Source organism: Pleurodeles waltl, chromosome 8 (genome assembly GCF_031143425.1).
Source record: "Pleurodeles waltl isolate 20211129_DDA chromosome 8, aPleWal1.hap1.20221129, whole genome shotgun sequence".
Taxonomy (NCBI): domain Eukaryota; kingdom Metazoa; phylum Chordata; class Amphibia; order Caudata; family Salamandridae; genus Pleurodeles; species Pleurodeles waltl.
Window position 1 is genome coordinate 582,083,248 of NC_090447.1, and position 17,971 is coordinate 582,101,218.

Consider the following 17,971-nt stretch of genomic DNA (forward strand, 5'->3'; position numbering starts at 1 on the left):
ATTAGCAAAACAATTACTATTGCCCCTTGTCTTTCTCTACATTTTTTCCTTCCAAATATAGGAGTGTGTGTAAAAAAGACATCTATTTGAGAAATTCCCTGTAATTCACGTGCTACTATGGTCACCCCGAAATTCAGAGATGTGCAAATAACCACTGCTCCTCAACACCTTATCTTGTGCCCTTTTTGGAAATGCAAAGGTTTTCTTGATAGCAATTTTTTACTCCTCATATTTCAGCAAATGAATTGCTGTATACCCGGTATAGAATGAAAACGCACTGCAGGGTGCAGCTCATTTATTGGCTCTGGGTTCCTCGGGTTCTTGATGAACCTACAAACCCTATATATCCCCGCAACCAGAGGAGTCCAGCAGACGTAACGGTATATTGCTTTCGATAATCTGACATTGCAAGGGAAAGTTACAGAGTAAAACGTAGAGAAAAATTGATGGTTTTTTCACCTCAATTTCAATATTTTTCTTTTTCAGCTGTTATTTTCTGTAGGAAACCCTTGTAGGATCTACACAAATGACCCCTTGCTGAATTCAGAATTTTGTCTACTTTTCAGAAATGTTTAGGTTTCTGGGATCCACCATTGGTTTCATGACCATTCCTGTCACTGACTGGAAGGAGGCTGAAGCACAAAAAATTGCACAAATGGGGTATGCCCCAGTAAAATGCCAAAATTGTGTTGAAAAATTGGTTTTTCTGATTCAAGTCTGCCTGTTCCTGAAAGCGGGGAAGCTGCTGAGTTTAGCACCGCAAACCCTTTGTTGATGCCATTTTCAGGGGAAAAACCACAAGCCTTCTTCTGCAGCTACTTTTTCCAATTTTTTTGAAAAAAACGAAATTTTCACTGTATTTTGGCCAATTTCTTGGCCTCCTTCAGGGGAACCCACAAAGTCTGGGTACCTCTAGAATCCCTAGGATGTTGGAAAAAAAGGACGCAAATTTGGCTTGGTTAGCTTATGTGGACAAAAAGTTATGAGGGCCTAAGCGCGAACTGCCCCAAATAGGCAAAAAAAGGCCTGGCACAGGAGGGGGAAAAGGCCTGGCAGCGAAGGGGTTAAACACGTTCCATATTTCATGAGTACTTCTGAAGCCTATGTTTGTATCTCACTGCAATTATGAGTTATATAGTATATAAAAAGACATAAAGACGTAAAGGAGAATATGCTATTTATCACCATTTTGAGTGGGAGGGAGGGTGAATGATTCACTAGAAGCAAAGCATCGATTGGGTCATGACGCCTCTCTTGTTCCTCAACAATGGTAATGTCACAGTACTCTCAGCAGATCTCATGTACGGTGTATGCCACGCTGTTGTGAAATGTAATGTACTTACAAACAGAGGTAAATAACCATGTCCATAGCTTAGAGTTAAAATCTAGGCAGTGAGACGGACCCATGGTACTTTAGCTATGTGTGCTTGGGTGTGGGTGAGACGGTAACTAGGGTTTTCTTAAATCTTGTAAACTGTCTTCGACTATTTGGCTCATATGAGGAGAACGGATGCACTCTTTGTTCTGAGAAAATCTTATTAAAACTATTTTAATTAAAAATGTGGGCTCCTCGGCCGAGGATGTAGGCTGGTGTATGTTTGAAGCTTCGATAAACAGAGTTGAACCATTATTAAAAAAAAGTGTTATGCATGACACATGTAATACAGAATTGTAACATGATGAGAGAACCCTTTCTGGCATTTTGAATATGATGCTATAACGTTCGCTCTGGCTTTCTTTTCCAAGACTAGAAAGCAAAACTGTCAAGGTTTTACTGTGGAGGAATCTCTCTCTGTTTGCAAGTTTCAGAACAGCTGCTGCTAAAGGAAAATTGGAGCTTTTCCAGAATTATAAAATGCAAATAGCATAGAGACAATGGGTGTCTTGTGCCTGTCATGTCGTGGCGGCCATCCTTTTGTATGGAATGTGACACAAGTATGAATTCATTTGGCTGCTCGCACAATTGCTCTTTCTTCTCCTGGGGGTTTCTGTGGAACGTCTCCGTTTATTTGCATTGTCCTAATTATGAATGTCGATATTGTCGGCTTCATTAAATCATATACTTGTATCTTTTTCATTTTCCTATTAACAGTATAGGGCTTGCTTAATTTTGAGATTGCTACACTTAGACAGGCCAATATTTTCTCTAGCACTTGAAAATGTATTTATTAGATTTATTGATTTGTGAATTTTGCCAATTTTTTCCCAATGTAGCCTGCATTTTAGTAGCCCCTTTTCCCTTTTTATGGTTTTAAAGATTGAAAGATATTATACAAGTCTAGGCGTACTGTACTTGGGGTTCCTTTACAAGGACATGACGCAACATGGCGCTGCAAGCCAACTTGCTGCGTCGCTTTGCGTCATTTTGAAAGTGCAGAAATACAACCCATCCCTCTATTTTCCTCAAACTGCTGCCTTGAGCCAATGCAGGCACCCTTGCAACAAGATGCAAGGGTGCATGCCTTGTAGAGATGATTCTTTATGTGCAGGAAGGAACACCTTCCTGCACTACAACAATAATTAATTAATTCATTCATTGATGTTTTCCTCTTTCTATGTGTTCTGCAGAAAGAGGGGAAAAAACATGGTGATTTCTCCTTGTTGCTCCACTTTAACGCCACCCCTGAAGTGGCGTAGGAATCTGACGCATTCCGAGCCCTGAAAATATGGGAATGCATCATATTCTGTCAGATTCTATGGGTGTTGCGCGGGAACACTCATAACATCACCCATGGAACGCCCCTTTCATGCAGTGTTATACATGAAAGGGGGCCACATTTACAAGGCCATGAAAGCCATGCAAGGTGGCTTTGCGTGGCCTTGTAAACATAGGCTGGCACACAGTGCCACGAGCATAAAAAAATATGACGCTCCGGTGCACAGTGTGCCGCCAGGGCCTTGTAGATGAGCCCCTTGGTGTGTTCTAAATACCCTTCCATACTTGGTTTGCTTGCACATTATTTCATGTGAGTGTGTCTAAGGGTTTGCATTATTGTAGAAATCAAATTGTGTGTACCCTTGCATGTAACGTATGGGGTGTGACAGTGAAAGCTGTGGACAAAGTAGAAACTGCCTCCTTACAATCCTAATGGTTCAGTAAGTCCCTGCCTGTCCATCAAGCTTTAGTAAAAACTTTAATGTACTATCAGACAGTCAATGCTTAGTGTATCTGCTCCTTCTACTTATCTAAGCCCACCTCCTAAAAAGGGGGCTCAAATTTTCTAAACTGTAACTGCACACAAGGAGCTAATCACAAATGCATGTATGAGTAAGTGAAGTAGCACTGCAGATGGACTCTTTAACATAATCTTACATACCTTTGTGGAGTGGCCTAGAAATGTCCAACTCTGTATTACTAAAAGTGCAAATAGGACATTGTCCTTTCTATTTGCAATAAATGTCTTAATATTTCAATTTTATTACCAGTTTATATGTTTTTGTGCCAATCCACAAAGTCATACATAGGTAGGTAAAAAGACAACTACAGGAGTACTACTTTATGTAGACCAAAATGCCTTTGTGGAAAAGTTCAGAGACTGTACATTGTATCTGTAGCTGAGGTCAGACCATGAAGAGAAATTGTAGAGACTTTGAATTAGTACACCACTTCCCTAAGACAGGGGCACAACGTAGGATCCTGCAGCCCCTGTGGTGCATGGAAGCCCCCTCCCTTCAGGGAGTCCCCTTCCAGCCCACATCTTTGAATATCGTTGAAATATGGGGGTCTCAGGAGCCCCTCGCCATACCGTGCAAGAGGGAGGCATCATGTTTCATCATGTTTCATTTTGCCTTTGCCCTAAAGCTGACCAACCTCAGTGGCGTTCCCCGGTCCGTTTCCATACAGATTGCTGTTAGTTGGAGGAGTGCTGGCTGAAAGGTGTTGCCAAAATCACAATCGGACACTGAAGCAAAGGCAAGGTTGAGCAGTGTTTACTTATGTATTCGCCAGAAACGCACAAGGTAAATGTCCTGCACAATTATGGATTGAAAAAAACACGGCTTGACCGGCCAGTCAAAGAATTACATTTAGATTATTTTGGTGTTTTTTTTCTGCTCACTTAAATTATTAAAACTTGCTTGAGATTAGAGTGTGCCCCTTTATGTACCGTTCGAAAAACGTATGACTTGCATTTGTCCGTTACACTCACAAATAATACTTTAAAAAGCTCCAGCACATTAATAGAATTCTGTACCAATGATTCATTTTTTAAAACATTGTTCGAGGGATCCTTACATTATTATTCAAATGAACAATATTACATAGAATCTATTCTTGCTAAACGTTAAAAGGAAGTCGCCTAATTTTGGTAATCAAATACTTGAAGACGGACTGCAAACTGCCAGTACAGCATTAAATGCCCTGCTTCATTTTGCAGCTATTTCAGAAATTCAGTTGCATACTGTGATCTTTTAAAATCCCAGCAGCACAGTCCTCAGCTTAGCAAATTGGCCTCTACAAAGAAGCACTGACCACTAATGAAAAAGAAAATATGTACCCATAGCAACAGGTCACCGGGAAGAAAATATCCTATTGTATGAATCAAAGCTTGCCAACAAGTCTATCAAGTACTTTTAGTATGTTTTCATCTGGAAAAAGCCATACTTTTGGAGACGAAAAGGGAGATTGCTTTCCTATTATTGTAGATCACAAGAAAATAAGTGGGGCTTATGAAATTATATGCAGTTAGAACTGATTGCTTGTTAACTTAATTGTTATGCGAGATTACCAATCTTAAAATAAAACGGCAAAATTTACACGCAAACGAGTCGCTGGCTACAATTAACAATGTGGTATCAACTACATTCAATTGTTTCAAAGGACAGATTTTCTAAGTTGTACTGTACTGAAAACCCATTCCCTATATTTAAACAGTGTTACTAATGTGGGTTTCGGAGACACAAAGGAGTGAGTTATCGATTAGTTCTCTTACTCAGAGTAATTTAATCCAATTACTCTATTAATGAGATGAACCAGGTCACAAAATGATTGGAACAAAAAACTTGGGGACATATTTACAAGGAATTGTCCTAGGGCAGCGCAGCAAGCCCTTCTGCTGCACTGCCTACGCCAATTCGAAAGGGCAGAAATGCACCATGGGTCACATTTAGAATGAATTGTCGTAGGGCAGCGCAGCAAGCCCTTCCCCCTGCACAGCCCTATGCCAATTTGAAAGGGCAGAAATGCACAGTATTCACAAGATACTGTACAGTTCTGTCCTTTCCCCCTGCGAAGGTGCACAAATTGCTGCTGAGCACCAACACAGGCACCTTTACACCATGGTGCAAGTTTGTGTGCGTTGTTGGCAGGACTGTTTTTGTGCAGGAAGGCGCACCATAAGAATAGTGCTGGGAGGCATTTTCCTTTTTCTATTTGTGCTCGGAATACAGCACACACACAAAAAGGGAACAATGAGCAGACATAAAATTTTTCTCCTTGTTGCGCTGCCCTTTGGAGGCATACAGTTTTGCCGCATTTCCAAGTGTGCAGATTCTTGTCAATCTGGGAATACATTATAACCCATGAATGTTGTGTGGGAACACCCACCACAATGCACATGATACGCCTTTCTGATGCAGTGTAAGGCAGCACAGCCACTTGCACTTTGTTGCCTTACACCCTTACTACAGGGCCATGAAAAGCCAAGCAAAGTGGCTTTGCATGGCCTAGTAGACACGAGCCTGCACTATGCAATGCTGGTGTGTCAAAAAAATGTGATGCACCGGCGGCTAACAGGGCTTGTAAATATGCCACAGGGATTTCTGAGCAGAGCTCTGTTCTTCCAGAACATCTTCCACCTGAAGTGTGCTTTTGCATGTATTCTTTACCTCTCTTTTCTTCACATCGAAAAGTTAAAGTGTGTGACACATTTGCATCATAAATACATGCTTCCAAATTGTTTATGAATGCATTTGTGTGTGCATTACGGTTAGTGCTTAATTTGTAAAAGAAAGAGTGCCAGTGCCAGAATCTCTGCTAAGAAGCCCACTGCTTGTGCAATTGAACATTGGCACTCAAAATACCAAGGCTAATTGTCTTAAAACCACCCCATGCATCCTTAATCCACTAACAGACACTCCTTTCCCCTTTATCTCACTTTTACAGATTCCTGACTTCTCCTTTTGTGATTTTGTTTTCCCTTTTTTTTTTTCTACATCTTTCTCTACTCTTTATTTTTCCCTCTCTTGCTCTCGGTAAATATCTTTTGCAGAAAAATAAGTCCCTGTCCCCAAACATAAGTACCAGTGGACCCCACTGGCAACCCCTGGCTAAAATTAAGCAATTATTATAGTGAACATTCCCATGGAATATTCAAAAATCCCCAGAAATGCCCAACTTGGTGTGCTTTCCAAGCATTTCCAAAAGCCACTGTCTAACCCTTCTCCGGGAAGACACATCTTCTCACCCTGGTCTTTACTTAGAATTGCAGACAGACAATCGAAATTCTGGATATTACACACTTGTAAGTGTTAACGGGGCATGTTAATGTATCCAGATTTGATTTCTGTAAATCTGGAACTGTCATTTACCCTTGCAGATAGCAGCTTTTGGATAACAAAAACACACAGATGTGCAAAATGTTTGTGAACAGGCCCCTTAGATTAATCAAAAACCATGTTTTCATACAATCATGTGTATAACATGTCTTTACAAAATGACCTCACCCTTTAAGTACAAAGACAGTACTAAATACAACTTTTTTTTATAATAAAGGACACTTTTCCTTAAATCACTCCAAGAAAGAGGTCAACATTATGTCACTATCTTAAGGCACCTTTGCTGATAAACACAACTTTGTGAGTCAATATCAGGCACTCAAATGATTTTTGTTTGCCCTAGTTGTGGCTTATACTTTTTTGATCTACTATGCTTTGAGATTTACTGAGTTCAAAGTGTGTGATCCTAGGGGCATATTTACACGAAATTATGCATTGCCATGTTACAGCAGCGATGTGTCAAAAATACTTACAACATGCAGAAAGCTGTTACAATGCCATGGATGAACCAAATTTACAATAGGGGACAAAATGGCACAAGGACCCAAGGTGCGTCAGAAATTCTTTCAGCCGCAAAAGTGATGCATTGCTAAAGTTGGCCTCACAACTGAAGCACCTTCAGCAATGCTTCAAAATATAATGGTGTTGCATCAGTTTAAATTGACACAAGTAGCTTAATGTGTTAGGATCAATGTGAAAGACTGTAAAATGGTGCAATATCACCGTTTACACTTTTACTATGGTCCTGGATGTAAGAGGTGATGTATGCAGTATGGCTATGTGTCACATTACAGTGGGTATAGTCTACTTATGTGTATGTTCAGGTCTGAGTATATGCGATATAGTGAGTGAAAGTGTATTGTAAGTGAATGCAAGTATATGTTGGAATTTGAAGTGGCAATACATGTATTACCTACCTTGTGTGTATACTTCCCTGTTGCCCTTTGGAGTATGCAGACCTGGGCTTGGGGACCCCTTCCTCTTTGGAGAAGTGACAATCCTGGCCTGTCTCTTGCAAACGATACACAACGTCACATAGCCTTTCTGCAGAGGATGATGAAATCTTAGGTGCCATGGTCCCAGGTTGCTCCTGGAGTCCTACAACATGCTTGTCACATGTGTAGACCTATGACAAGTAGTCGGGATGTGAAAAACAGACATTTACGAGGTGTGAAGTGACCTCAAAGGGTCAGAATCCCTTTATTAAAACTATTGTATCAATCCCTACACCTGGGTTTAGGAGGCATAAGAATTCTGACACATTGCAGGCTTTGCGAGACGCATCTGACAGATGTGTCAAATAAGGAAACTGTTGGAAATATCACTGTGTCAGTTGTAAGTGACTTTTTCTGATGGAACATCCACTTTGTGTACACTAAAATCTCGTGACGCAGCCTGATCCTGTGCAGATTATTTTGATGCCGGCCCTGTAAAACTGACACATTTGGCCAAATGCATCACGTTATAAATATGGAGCTAACACAGCACTGCCTCTGCATCAAAAAAAATATGCAACTGCAGCGCAGGCTCCTTGTAAATATCCCCCCTAGTTTTTTCAACACTTTATTGAGATCTTTCCTCCATTCTTAAATTTCTACTATCATTACTTTTTGACAGTATTAATGAGCTAGGCTTTTTGGCATCGAAATTTACAAAGTTATGCTTGGAGGATATGCACTCTGTCCTTAAATATGGGCAGGGTGCATTGTTTTCTGTCAATGAAATTGTGTAGGAAACTGGGCTACTAAGTTTGTGGCCTGCACAAGTAATATGTCCACAATTGTCCTTACTGGGAACCAAGTAACCTACTGTAACGCTTGACTGTCTTAGGGTAGCGAAGCACAGCAGTCCAAGGCCTACTCAGGGGAGGTAAAGTGGGCTAGTAATCACCATTCACTGGCACACAATAATAATATTAAAAAATAATTGCCCAGTCAGTAATTTTCTTTAGAAAAGGGAGAAGTTAATTTATTATACACACACTACTAAATACTATGCAATACTTTTCAAATATGTACATTGGCAGATAGATAATACCATATATGGCATTGTATAGTCACCTTTGACCCCCTAAAGTGGGCACACCAACCTATCAAGTGAGTCTTGTGGTTTCGTCATGGTTCAACAACCACATGTTAAAACATCATTGTGTACCTAGATGCAATTATAAAAAATAATACTCCAGCATGAATGCACTTATTAAGGATAATAAAACATATATACTGTGTATACTAATCATTGACATCATTATGGGTACCAATAAAGCATTTACAAATTTTTTGTGGAACCCATAAAATATTTGAAATCATTTTGGTGAACCAATAAAGCATTTGAAATGAGTAAAACATGTGTCTGTGTACCTTTTAAAACATTTCTCACCATCAACGTGCATTTACAAAAGCACCCCCTGGAGGACATCACACTATAGTGACAGTGCATTGCTCCAATATGCTTGGCCTCTATATGCCACGTCAATAAATGACTGCCTTTATTCACCTTTACGCCTGTCAGGCCATAATGACTAGAACATGCACATGCCCTCTGTAAAGCACAGAACTCCCAACTGTAGAGCAAAAGCCCCAGCCTTGGCAGTGCTAGGAAAAGCAATGAAAAACCAGGGGTGCTGCCGGTTTGGGAGTTCACCCCAACTTACGGTGCCAACTCCTCAGAGTTGCCCTGGGGAAAGGCTGCACTTTCCTGAACTCATTGGTGGTGAACCCGTTGTCCTGGGGCCACCACAAGAGGAAAAATAGCCAAAAATGTGGGCGAAACGATGCAGTTCTGCAAAGCATCATGGGGCGCTCCTCCAGGAGTGCAGTGAATAACATAAAATTGGCTCTCTCACTGAACCTGAAGAGCTGTGATGCTTTTTTCCTTTTGTTTTTAACTTGCAGCCTTGGGTCATGCTTTTTATCTTTGGGTGCACAGTCCCACCAAGGCACCCCACGAGCAGAAGCTCAATGTTGGTGGGCAGCTCGGGGAGCCACCCCTGACTGCACCCACTGGCACCCATGCCGGCAGCACTCCAGCACATGGAAGTCAGCAGACATTTTCTGGCCTGCAGGCTCATGTGGGCAGGCATGTCATTGGTGGCTGCTTTCCCTGACATTGGGGGCCAGGGATGGGGTCTTGGGCCTCCTTCTGCTTCTTGTAGGGGAGCACAATGGCACTATCTCACTGTCCCTGTTTGTTCTCCTATCTCAGGGATTGGGTCCATGGCCTTTTATGACAGAAATACACCTGAGGATGAGGTGCCCAGATGAAGAGAGGGAAATAGTAGAGGGCACCCCACACATGCACCCCTCCCAAAAGCACTTTATTTTATATATTCTTTGTGCTATCCCTCAGGTCCTGGCTCACCCTGAGGAAGTTTACTGGACCTGCAGCAAAGCCCCACATGCTCAGTGGCAGAAAAAGGTGAAAGGTTTCCAAACTTAAAAATGCCATAACTCGGGCTCCATAGGGTCGATTTGGGTGATTCTGGGCTTATTTTTCTCCTGGTGGTGACCTCGAGCTAGAGGTAGCTACCAGCAGTTGCAGCAACTCTTCTCACCAAAAAAGAAGTAGAGTTCTCAAAAGAGCTGGTCCTTGTATTTCCCTGTGCTAACTCGCCTCCTAATCGTTGATTCTGGATGCAGAAAAGTCAAGACCCTTCTCCCAACTGGTCCTCAAAGGATGTAAAGGAGCAAGCCTTGCAGCCCCTTTTGGAAGACCCACTTGTCCTGGGGTCAACTGGGCCGAGCCCTTAGTCCTGAGTGAGGGTCCAGGATCCAGCAGCAAAATGTAGAAATATCTACAGGCAGGAGAGAGTCTCCCACTTGTGCAGCAGTTTTTAAAGAGGCGAGGAAGGTTCCAGAAGTCAGGCTTGCCTGGCCAATTCTAGATTCTCCACCCCTGCTCCTACCCTCCTGCACTGCATATTGGGACAGTCCAAAACAGCATCATCCAGAAGTCACTGGTCACATCAGCTCCTGGAGTCTCAGCTCCGCGCCTCCCTGTCATCACTGCCACAGCCCTGCACACCAAAAGTTCAATTTGAGCCGCCCTCCTGGGTTGTCTCCTGTTGTCTGGGCACTCTCCTCTGTTCAGTGGGCTTGGACATGCCCATCCCTGGTGCACTGTGACAGCTGAGAAATACAGTCTTCATATTATAAACTGATTTTGGATTGCAGGCATAATCCATCTGGTAAAAACCTTCTGTATGTCTTCTGAATACATTTATCTCATTTTATAATATTATTTTTCCCATTAAAAACTACCAATATTTTAGAACAAATGTGCTGTCATTGTGCCCCAGAATACACATGTGATGAATAGGATGTGGGTCACACGTGCACAATAAAATCTATCATATCATGTCTGCATCTATTTTCGCGTCACTGATTTACCTGGCATACCATCATTTTATTTGCAACCCTGTAAAGATATTTTTTCGCATTTACAGGACTAGTGGTGATACTAAAAGATAAAAAATAGTTCATGCAGCATACTTTTACATTCTTCAGTATGTATTTTTGCATAGTGTGGTGTAAGTCAATTGCTGCGTGTTGAAATGAAGATATAAGTCAGCAAGACAAGCAGAAACGATTGTTTCCTTTAAGAAGTTATTCTGGGAATAAATGTTAAGGTTTTGTTGGTATTCTGTGCTAAAAACAAACCAGAAAAAGAAATTGTAAAAACGGTATTACTTTAAATACTGCCGAAAATGTAGCTGTGCAAAATCGAACAATTCAACCACTGAAAATTCTAGGAAGCACTGAAGTTGTCTTTTTGTTTTACATTACTTGTCTGAACTGTTTGCTTTTCTTCTTCACAGGTCGACTGATCTGGCTGCAGCTCCCAGCAAGGCACAATTTCACGCAATGCTGAGTAGACACCTCTCTTCTTCAGGGAAGTGAGTCAAGGATCCAAAGAGGCCTGGAGTTCAGAAATGGATTACGCAGAAGAAGGTGCCTTTTGTTCTGAAACTGGAATGTGTTAATGGCAACGACACAATTGTAAAGAGAAAAGCGCACAGAGGAGCCCTGTAATTCTCAAAGAAAAGGGCAATCATTTGCACCCTCTTTTATTTTTTCTGTTGCCAACAAATTCTTTCACAGAGTTCACTCCTGCACCACATTTCTGTGGGAGGCTGAACCTTTCTCATGTTGATGTAAACAATGTCGAGGCCAAAGGGACTGTCATGGCTGTCACTCTTTTCCCCACCGCTCTATGTCATGGTGAACTCCTATGCGCTTCTCTGGATAACAGTCCTAACAATGAGGTTCAGGCCTCTTGATAGTCAAGCACAGCACCCGATTGTAGCAACAAACTTTGGCAAAATAAGGGGCACGAGAACACCTTTGCCTAATGAGATGCTAGGGCCAGTAGAGCAGTACCTGGGAGTTCCCTATGCTGCCCCTCCAACGGGAGAGAGGCGATTCCAGCCTCCAGAGCCGCCCTCCTCTTGGACCGGGGTCAGGAACGCCACTCAGTTTGCTGCAGTTTGCCCACAGTACCTGGACGACAGGTCGTTGTTGAACGACATGCTGCCTGTATGGTTCACGGCCAATTTAGATACCGTAATTTCCTACGTTCAAGACCAAAGTGAAGATTGTCTTTACATGAACATCTACGTACCCACGGAGGATGGTATGTATTTCTTAATTGTGGCAAACAACAGCGTAAAAGCACTATTACAGTACATTTAATAAATTCAAAATTGTCATTTAAACTTCTTTTCTTTTCCTCAAATTATTATACAAACAGTAGTCTATAGGTTTTAGATTATCTCCAGTAATTGCTGTAAATTAAGTATCAGGCTGTTCTTTTTAGTTTATTGTCATAGTGCATGACTTGTTACTCTAAAACACCCATTGGTTTTATTATCCCCTGGGACGGAAAAATATGTGTCAATGTGTTGCATTGAGTCTATTTGTGTTAATGTGGAATCCTTTTACAATGTTAGCCAGACCTGCTGCTCGATTGTGTCCCTAATCTGCAAATTACTGCTTCAGCAACCTAATTAATTGCGCATGCTGACATTTCAATAGCAGTTAAATTCCTTGGTGCTTAATTGGTGCAATGTGTTTGGTAAACTTAGAAGAGATTAATTATATGTTGAATTGCTAAATACCGCACACCAACACAACCAGATGAGGAAAATATCACTCCAGCGGCCTTTAGGGTATTATAAAATAATTTGCTGGTCATTGCAAGAAAAGAAAAACCCTACAAACAAACAAATTATTGCTACAACTTAGTTTAAATTTCCTCTGATTCTTTTTAAGTACAAGATTTCAAAAGTATGCCTGTTTTTTCTATTCCGTGAAAACTGAATAAACTGAGACAGTCTCCCTACGATGGTTAGAGTTCCAAATGATGTAAGATAGAAAACGCATTTTTTTAAAGAGTTTTGAATTTAGTCTAGTACATAATTTCGCATTAACTTTAGAGGCAGTGTCCTATCTTAATACTGCTCCATTAATGGCCATAAAAGGGTCATAATTTGTGTGTGGTTGTGCACTCACATGAACAGAGCCACTTTGCCAAGATAGCAGCGTGGGAGGAGAGAAAGTTAGGCCCTGATTTATACTTTTTGGGGCAAAACTGCACTAACGCAATCTTGCACCAAAAAGTTTAGCACCGGTTTGACCATTTCTGTGCACCAGCCGGGCCCCATATTTATGGAATGGTGCAAGCCGGAGCAAAGGGTAGGCTAGTGTAAAAATAATGGCGTTAGTCGGTGGGGCTGGTGGTATGGAAGAATGGGGTTTTGCACCAAAAAATGACGATAGGCAGGTTAGAGTAAAAATAAAATTACTCTAACCTGCCTAGAGTCATTTTCTTAAGCAAAACCATCTATACCACATGACTTCTGTCTTAGAAAAGACAGGAGTCATGCCCACCACAATGGCCAGCAGAGGGGACCAGGGTATGGCCATTGCACCATGTGCCATGTATGGCACTTTAAAAAATAAAATTAAATACTTATCTGTACTTACCTGTACTTACCTGGGATGAGGTCCCCCATCCTCTGCTATCCCTCTCGTGTGGGTGGGGGTGTCCCTGCGGCCTGGGGAGGGCACGTGTGGGCTTACTCCAAGGTGTTCTACCATGGAAATGGGCCCAGAGGTCCCCTAATGCCTTCCCTGATCCAGGCATTGAAAAATGGGGAAAGCAAGCTTTGCCCCATTTATTGACCCCCTCCTCCCTCCCGTGCCCCATTTTTGCACGTAAGTATAAATATGGCATTAAGGCCATAGAGTCATTTTTTGCACGGGAATGCCTACCGTGCATTTCATTAAGGCAAGGTAGGTTTCCACGTCCCAAAAATGACTTTAACTCCATAAGTTTGACGCTAGACGGGTCTAGCGGCAAAGTCTAAATATGGAGTTAGTTTTGCACCAAATCAGAATTTTTTAAAATTACGCTAATTCAGTGCAAACAGAGTCTAAATATGCCCGTAGTGCCCTCGCTGATGGTAGTGAATTAAATGAGAGATCAGGGGGTCCCTTTTGTGTTCATTGGTCAGTAACTGAATGAGCAGGGACTGACCCCTGAATGCAAACATTCTGGGACCTCCCCCAGCTCACCTAAATCATAGATAGCTTAGTTGCCTCACGCAGATGATCGTTTTGTTGATATGTGTCAGTAGGCGTGAGAGGGTGAACATAGGCAAGGAAGGGGGCTTTTGCGGTGTTAAAAACATTGCCTGTAGTATGATAATGAGGGAATATTAACAACTGAAACTGGCAAATCAAACGGAAACGAACAGGCAGGGACAGTGACAAGACTAGAGCAAGATGAGAAGGGCGCCGCTGTTGGCATAACTTTAATGCACACAGCTTCATGCGCCCCTCAGAATATTGGCACACTGGGCCTGGGACCAGCTCACCCATGCTAAAGACCAGCCCTGCACATGAATGTACAGCCCTGCGTGCATGCATGAATTCCCCTGGAGACAAAAGTCAAGCAGCCCTTAACCTTAAAAAAAAGTAAGCAAAAATAATATTATTAATTTGAGCAATAACACATTTACAATTATGTATTCACATATGTTCACATTTAAGAACCTGAAAGCTAGTACTGTGAAGGACAAAAGCAACAAGAGAGGTTTGAATGATGGTACGAAGGGGTTACAAATTAACAGCCAATGTGTTTATGAATCAACAAAATAAACAATTCCAAACATTTTACAAGTGCAAATTATTGCAAATTTGAAAATTGACAGGAGAGACTGTAGCTTATTTTGCTTATGATTTTCCTACGTTTATGTCTGTCAGGGTGTCTTTCGAAGAGTACAGTGTGTTACTAAAAACGCAGCTAGCCACACCACCAGATGCTGAATAATACAGAGCCAAACTCCATTTTAAAGTATTTTTAGCAACTATGTCATGAACTACTCCTATAGCCAAATCACTTTAGACTGAGTTCCATGAAATCTGGGAGATTTAAATTATATCATGCCACGGTTAGCTGGATAATGAACTTGTTATGGAGACAGACCATGAAATTATTCTCACAATATGAAAAGCTGATCGGTAGTTTTCAATAATTTAATTTATCAATTTGCTGTTTCATGTCAACAGGGAACGTTACTACAGGCAAGTTTACTTGTCGGAATCTCCCCTCCCCCTTTATTAATAAATATAACTAGCAAGCTGAGACCATTTATTTAAAACCCCAACTTTCTCTCCATTTTTCAATTTCTCTTTTGAATTTATACTTCCATAGTTCGAAGGAAGAAAGCATGCAAAAATGTGAAACTGATTGCACGTTTCACTCTTAGATGTTAGTATGTGCTGTTATCCCAAGATGTGGCACAATACTGTATAGAGGAGATAAATAGCAGGCGTCTATGTGAATACATTATTCTGATATTTTGTAAAAGGACATACAACAAAAATTCTTCAAATATGTTTGATGCTTCTTTACATAATATGGTCATAATAATTATTTTACTCTCCAAAAATATTTGAGAAAAAGCCTATTTGTTCAACAGATAACCATATTTATTTCGTACTTAGTAAGAATGTAGCAATATTAATATCACAAGTGACAAGTGAAAACCAAGAAGGTACAAATCTTGATATTTCCAATTGCTATTTTTATTGTGGCAAATACAGACATTTCTTCAGTTGAAATACAATATAACCTTTCTCATGCCGAAATACATCAAAGTGGAATGCAGTAGGTGAAACATGGAATACAAGCAGAAAGGTGAAAGTAAAAGAGGAATTAATGGCAAAACAAATGTTATAGAAGAACATTACACATATTTAGGACATGAAAGTAGAGCAATGGGATGTACATATCATTCCTTAGGGAATAGACGCATTCAAATTATTACATCACGTAGATGCTATATTCTGAAATCATTGGGAATTATCACCACAGATAAAAAAGGCTGATCCTACTTCTAACTCATTACACATTTAAGACCTTTAGCTTCCTCAATGCTTGATAGTCACTTCTTAAGATGTACCACACAAAGGAACACAAACATCTCTTGTGCTATATTACTGTGTATAATTGATGATCTTGCCTCAGAATCCAGTCAGACATATCTAGTATAAACATAGGTTGGAATTGTCATGGTTTATACTGGAAACCACTTAATTCTTTTGTGCTTTAGTAACAGAATACCCTGTGTTGCCACAGTGAACAAATTAGTGCTCCTGATTTGATTTGATTTTGATCTTACTTCTAAGATACTGTTGAACAAATACACATTGCAGGGATCAGAGTGATGTGCTATTACCATTAACAACAACAGAGGTATTACTAGGGCCTGAAGTACTGGCAAATCTCCCTAGCTGTCTAACCATTCAATTTAGTGTAGTCTAGCTGGAGGGCATGGCTTCTGAGGAGACTCCTCTAGCTCCGCCATTGCTTAAACCAAAGTACACAGTTAGCTTTGCCACACATAATGACAGATTATCCATACAATCTAGAAATACTAGTTCGTTGTCACATCTGGAGGTTTTGACTTGGTGGAAGAAATTTATAGACATGGTTGCAGAATATAATGAAAAGTAGATATAGTATCTCTAATATGCGTACAAACATCTTCCAGCATGTTAGCCAATGGGCACTGACAATATAGCGCTACACTTGTGGTTCACACTCAGTAATCAAATGAGATGGTAGAAATTCTGCTAGCAGTGACAGACAGTGATGGGTTTTCCACCAGAGTGTTTTCAACAAACAGAATTTCCCTGTAATGGATGTAGCCACTTTTACGGACAATTTAGTTTATGCATTAATTGTTACCATATTCATGATATGTGTGTTCTTTACTTCTATTTAATAAAAGGAAAGTCTCTGAAAGATAACACATTTATTCAAGTTTGGCACTTTCTAACCACATCCAACGAAGTTATGCCTGATGACTGCACACTTTCAGTACTACCTTTCCCCATTGATTTACTTGTCCAAACGTACATTACATTCATTTATGGATAATCCCATTTCTTAAAAACAACCCATAGTGACTAACTGTGCTACTTACAAGACTAGGGGCTGTGGTAATAATAACTAAGTAAACCATTTATGGAGGTAAGTAAAGAAACTGAGAGTTTTCCAGCATCAATGTCTGAAACTATAATAAGTCACCAAAATCCTGCAGGTCATCTGCTATTGGAAATAGTCCAAGGGTAATTTAAATACGAAATAACTTGAGGTTTCTATAAATGTTTTGGCACATGATTGCCATTTAAATTGTACCTGTTTATTCATTGTGAAAAATGATTATATCAAAAAAGTTCTCTTTCATTGACATAACGTAGCCATGCATAATCAAATAGCAGGCTGCCTATCACATAGGGTCAAAGCTCGCCTACTCCCACAGAATCATTTATTTTGCTATAAGGCCCGCAAAACAACTGTACAAAATGGCACCTTGTGCAAAATAATCCCACTGACTTCACGCCCAGCCATGTCTACGACTATGTTATCTGAGTCACACACATATCTGACATAACACCAATTCCTATGATTACGTAATCCATCTTTCTAGCATCCTCTATCACATGTGCAAAGGACCAAATTCTTGAACTCTACCTTAAGAACAATTGCAAATACAAGGCATCTATAAACATTCTAATACAGAACCCTTTGTTGATATGTACAGTAACGTAATGATCCAGAGTCAAGTCTTCTTAATTCTCCTTTTTTTACAGAAACAAATCATATTTTAATAATTTGAATGCACCACTTGCCTGATGTATTTACAGCGTTGTTGTTATGATTGAACAACCAAATAACATAATAATAATGGGCAAACTACCCAATATTATACAATATTACTTTCCATCTAGCAACATCTGTGATGTCACAAAGGATAAAGACTCCAGCGTTGGTCCAGGTGATGTCAGTGAACGCAGAGAAAACTTACATATGTTAATATGGTACAGCTACAAGCATCTCAAGTACAAACAAATACACACATGGGCAAAGATAATAGGTTTGTCTGGCAGCCTTTAGAATTTGTCGA

At 40.6% G+C, this 17,971-nt stretch overlaps 1 protein-coding gene across 2 annotated transcripts in view; it reads left to right on the top strand.

Annotated features, from left to right (window-relative positions):
• Nucleotides 1-17,971, top strand: part of NLGN4X (neuroligin 4 X-linked) — an 822,821-nt gene that overhangs the window by 345,861 nt on the left and 458,989 nt on the right. For both annotated transcript variants that reach the window (XM_069204624.1, XM_069204623.1), the window contains one exon: nucleotides 11,312-12,126. In XM_069204624.1, coding sequence (XP_069060725.1) covers nucleotides 11,655-12,126 — 472 coding nt within the window. In that variant the 5' untranslated portion in view covers nucleotides 11,312-11,654. The remainder of the gene's footprint in view (nucleotides 1-11,311; nucleotides 12,127-17,971) is intronic.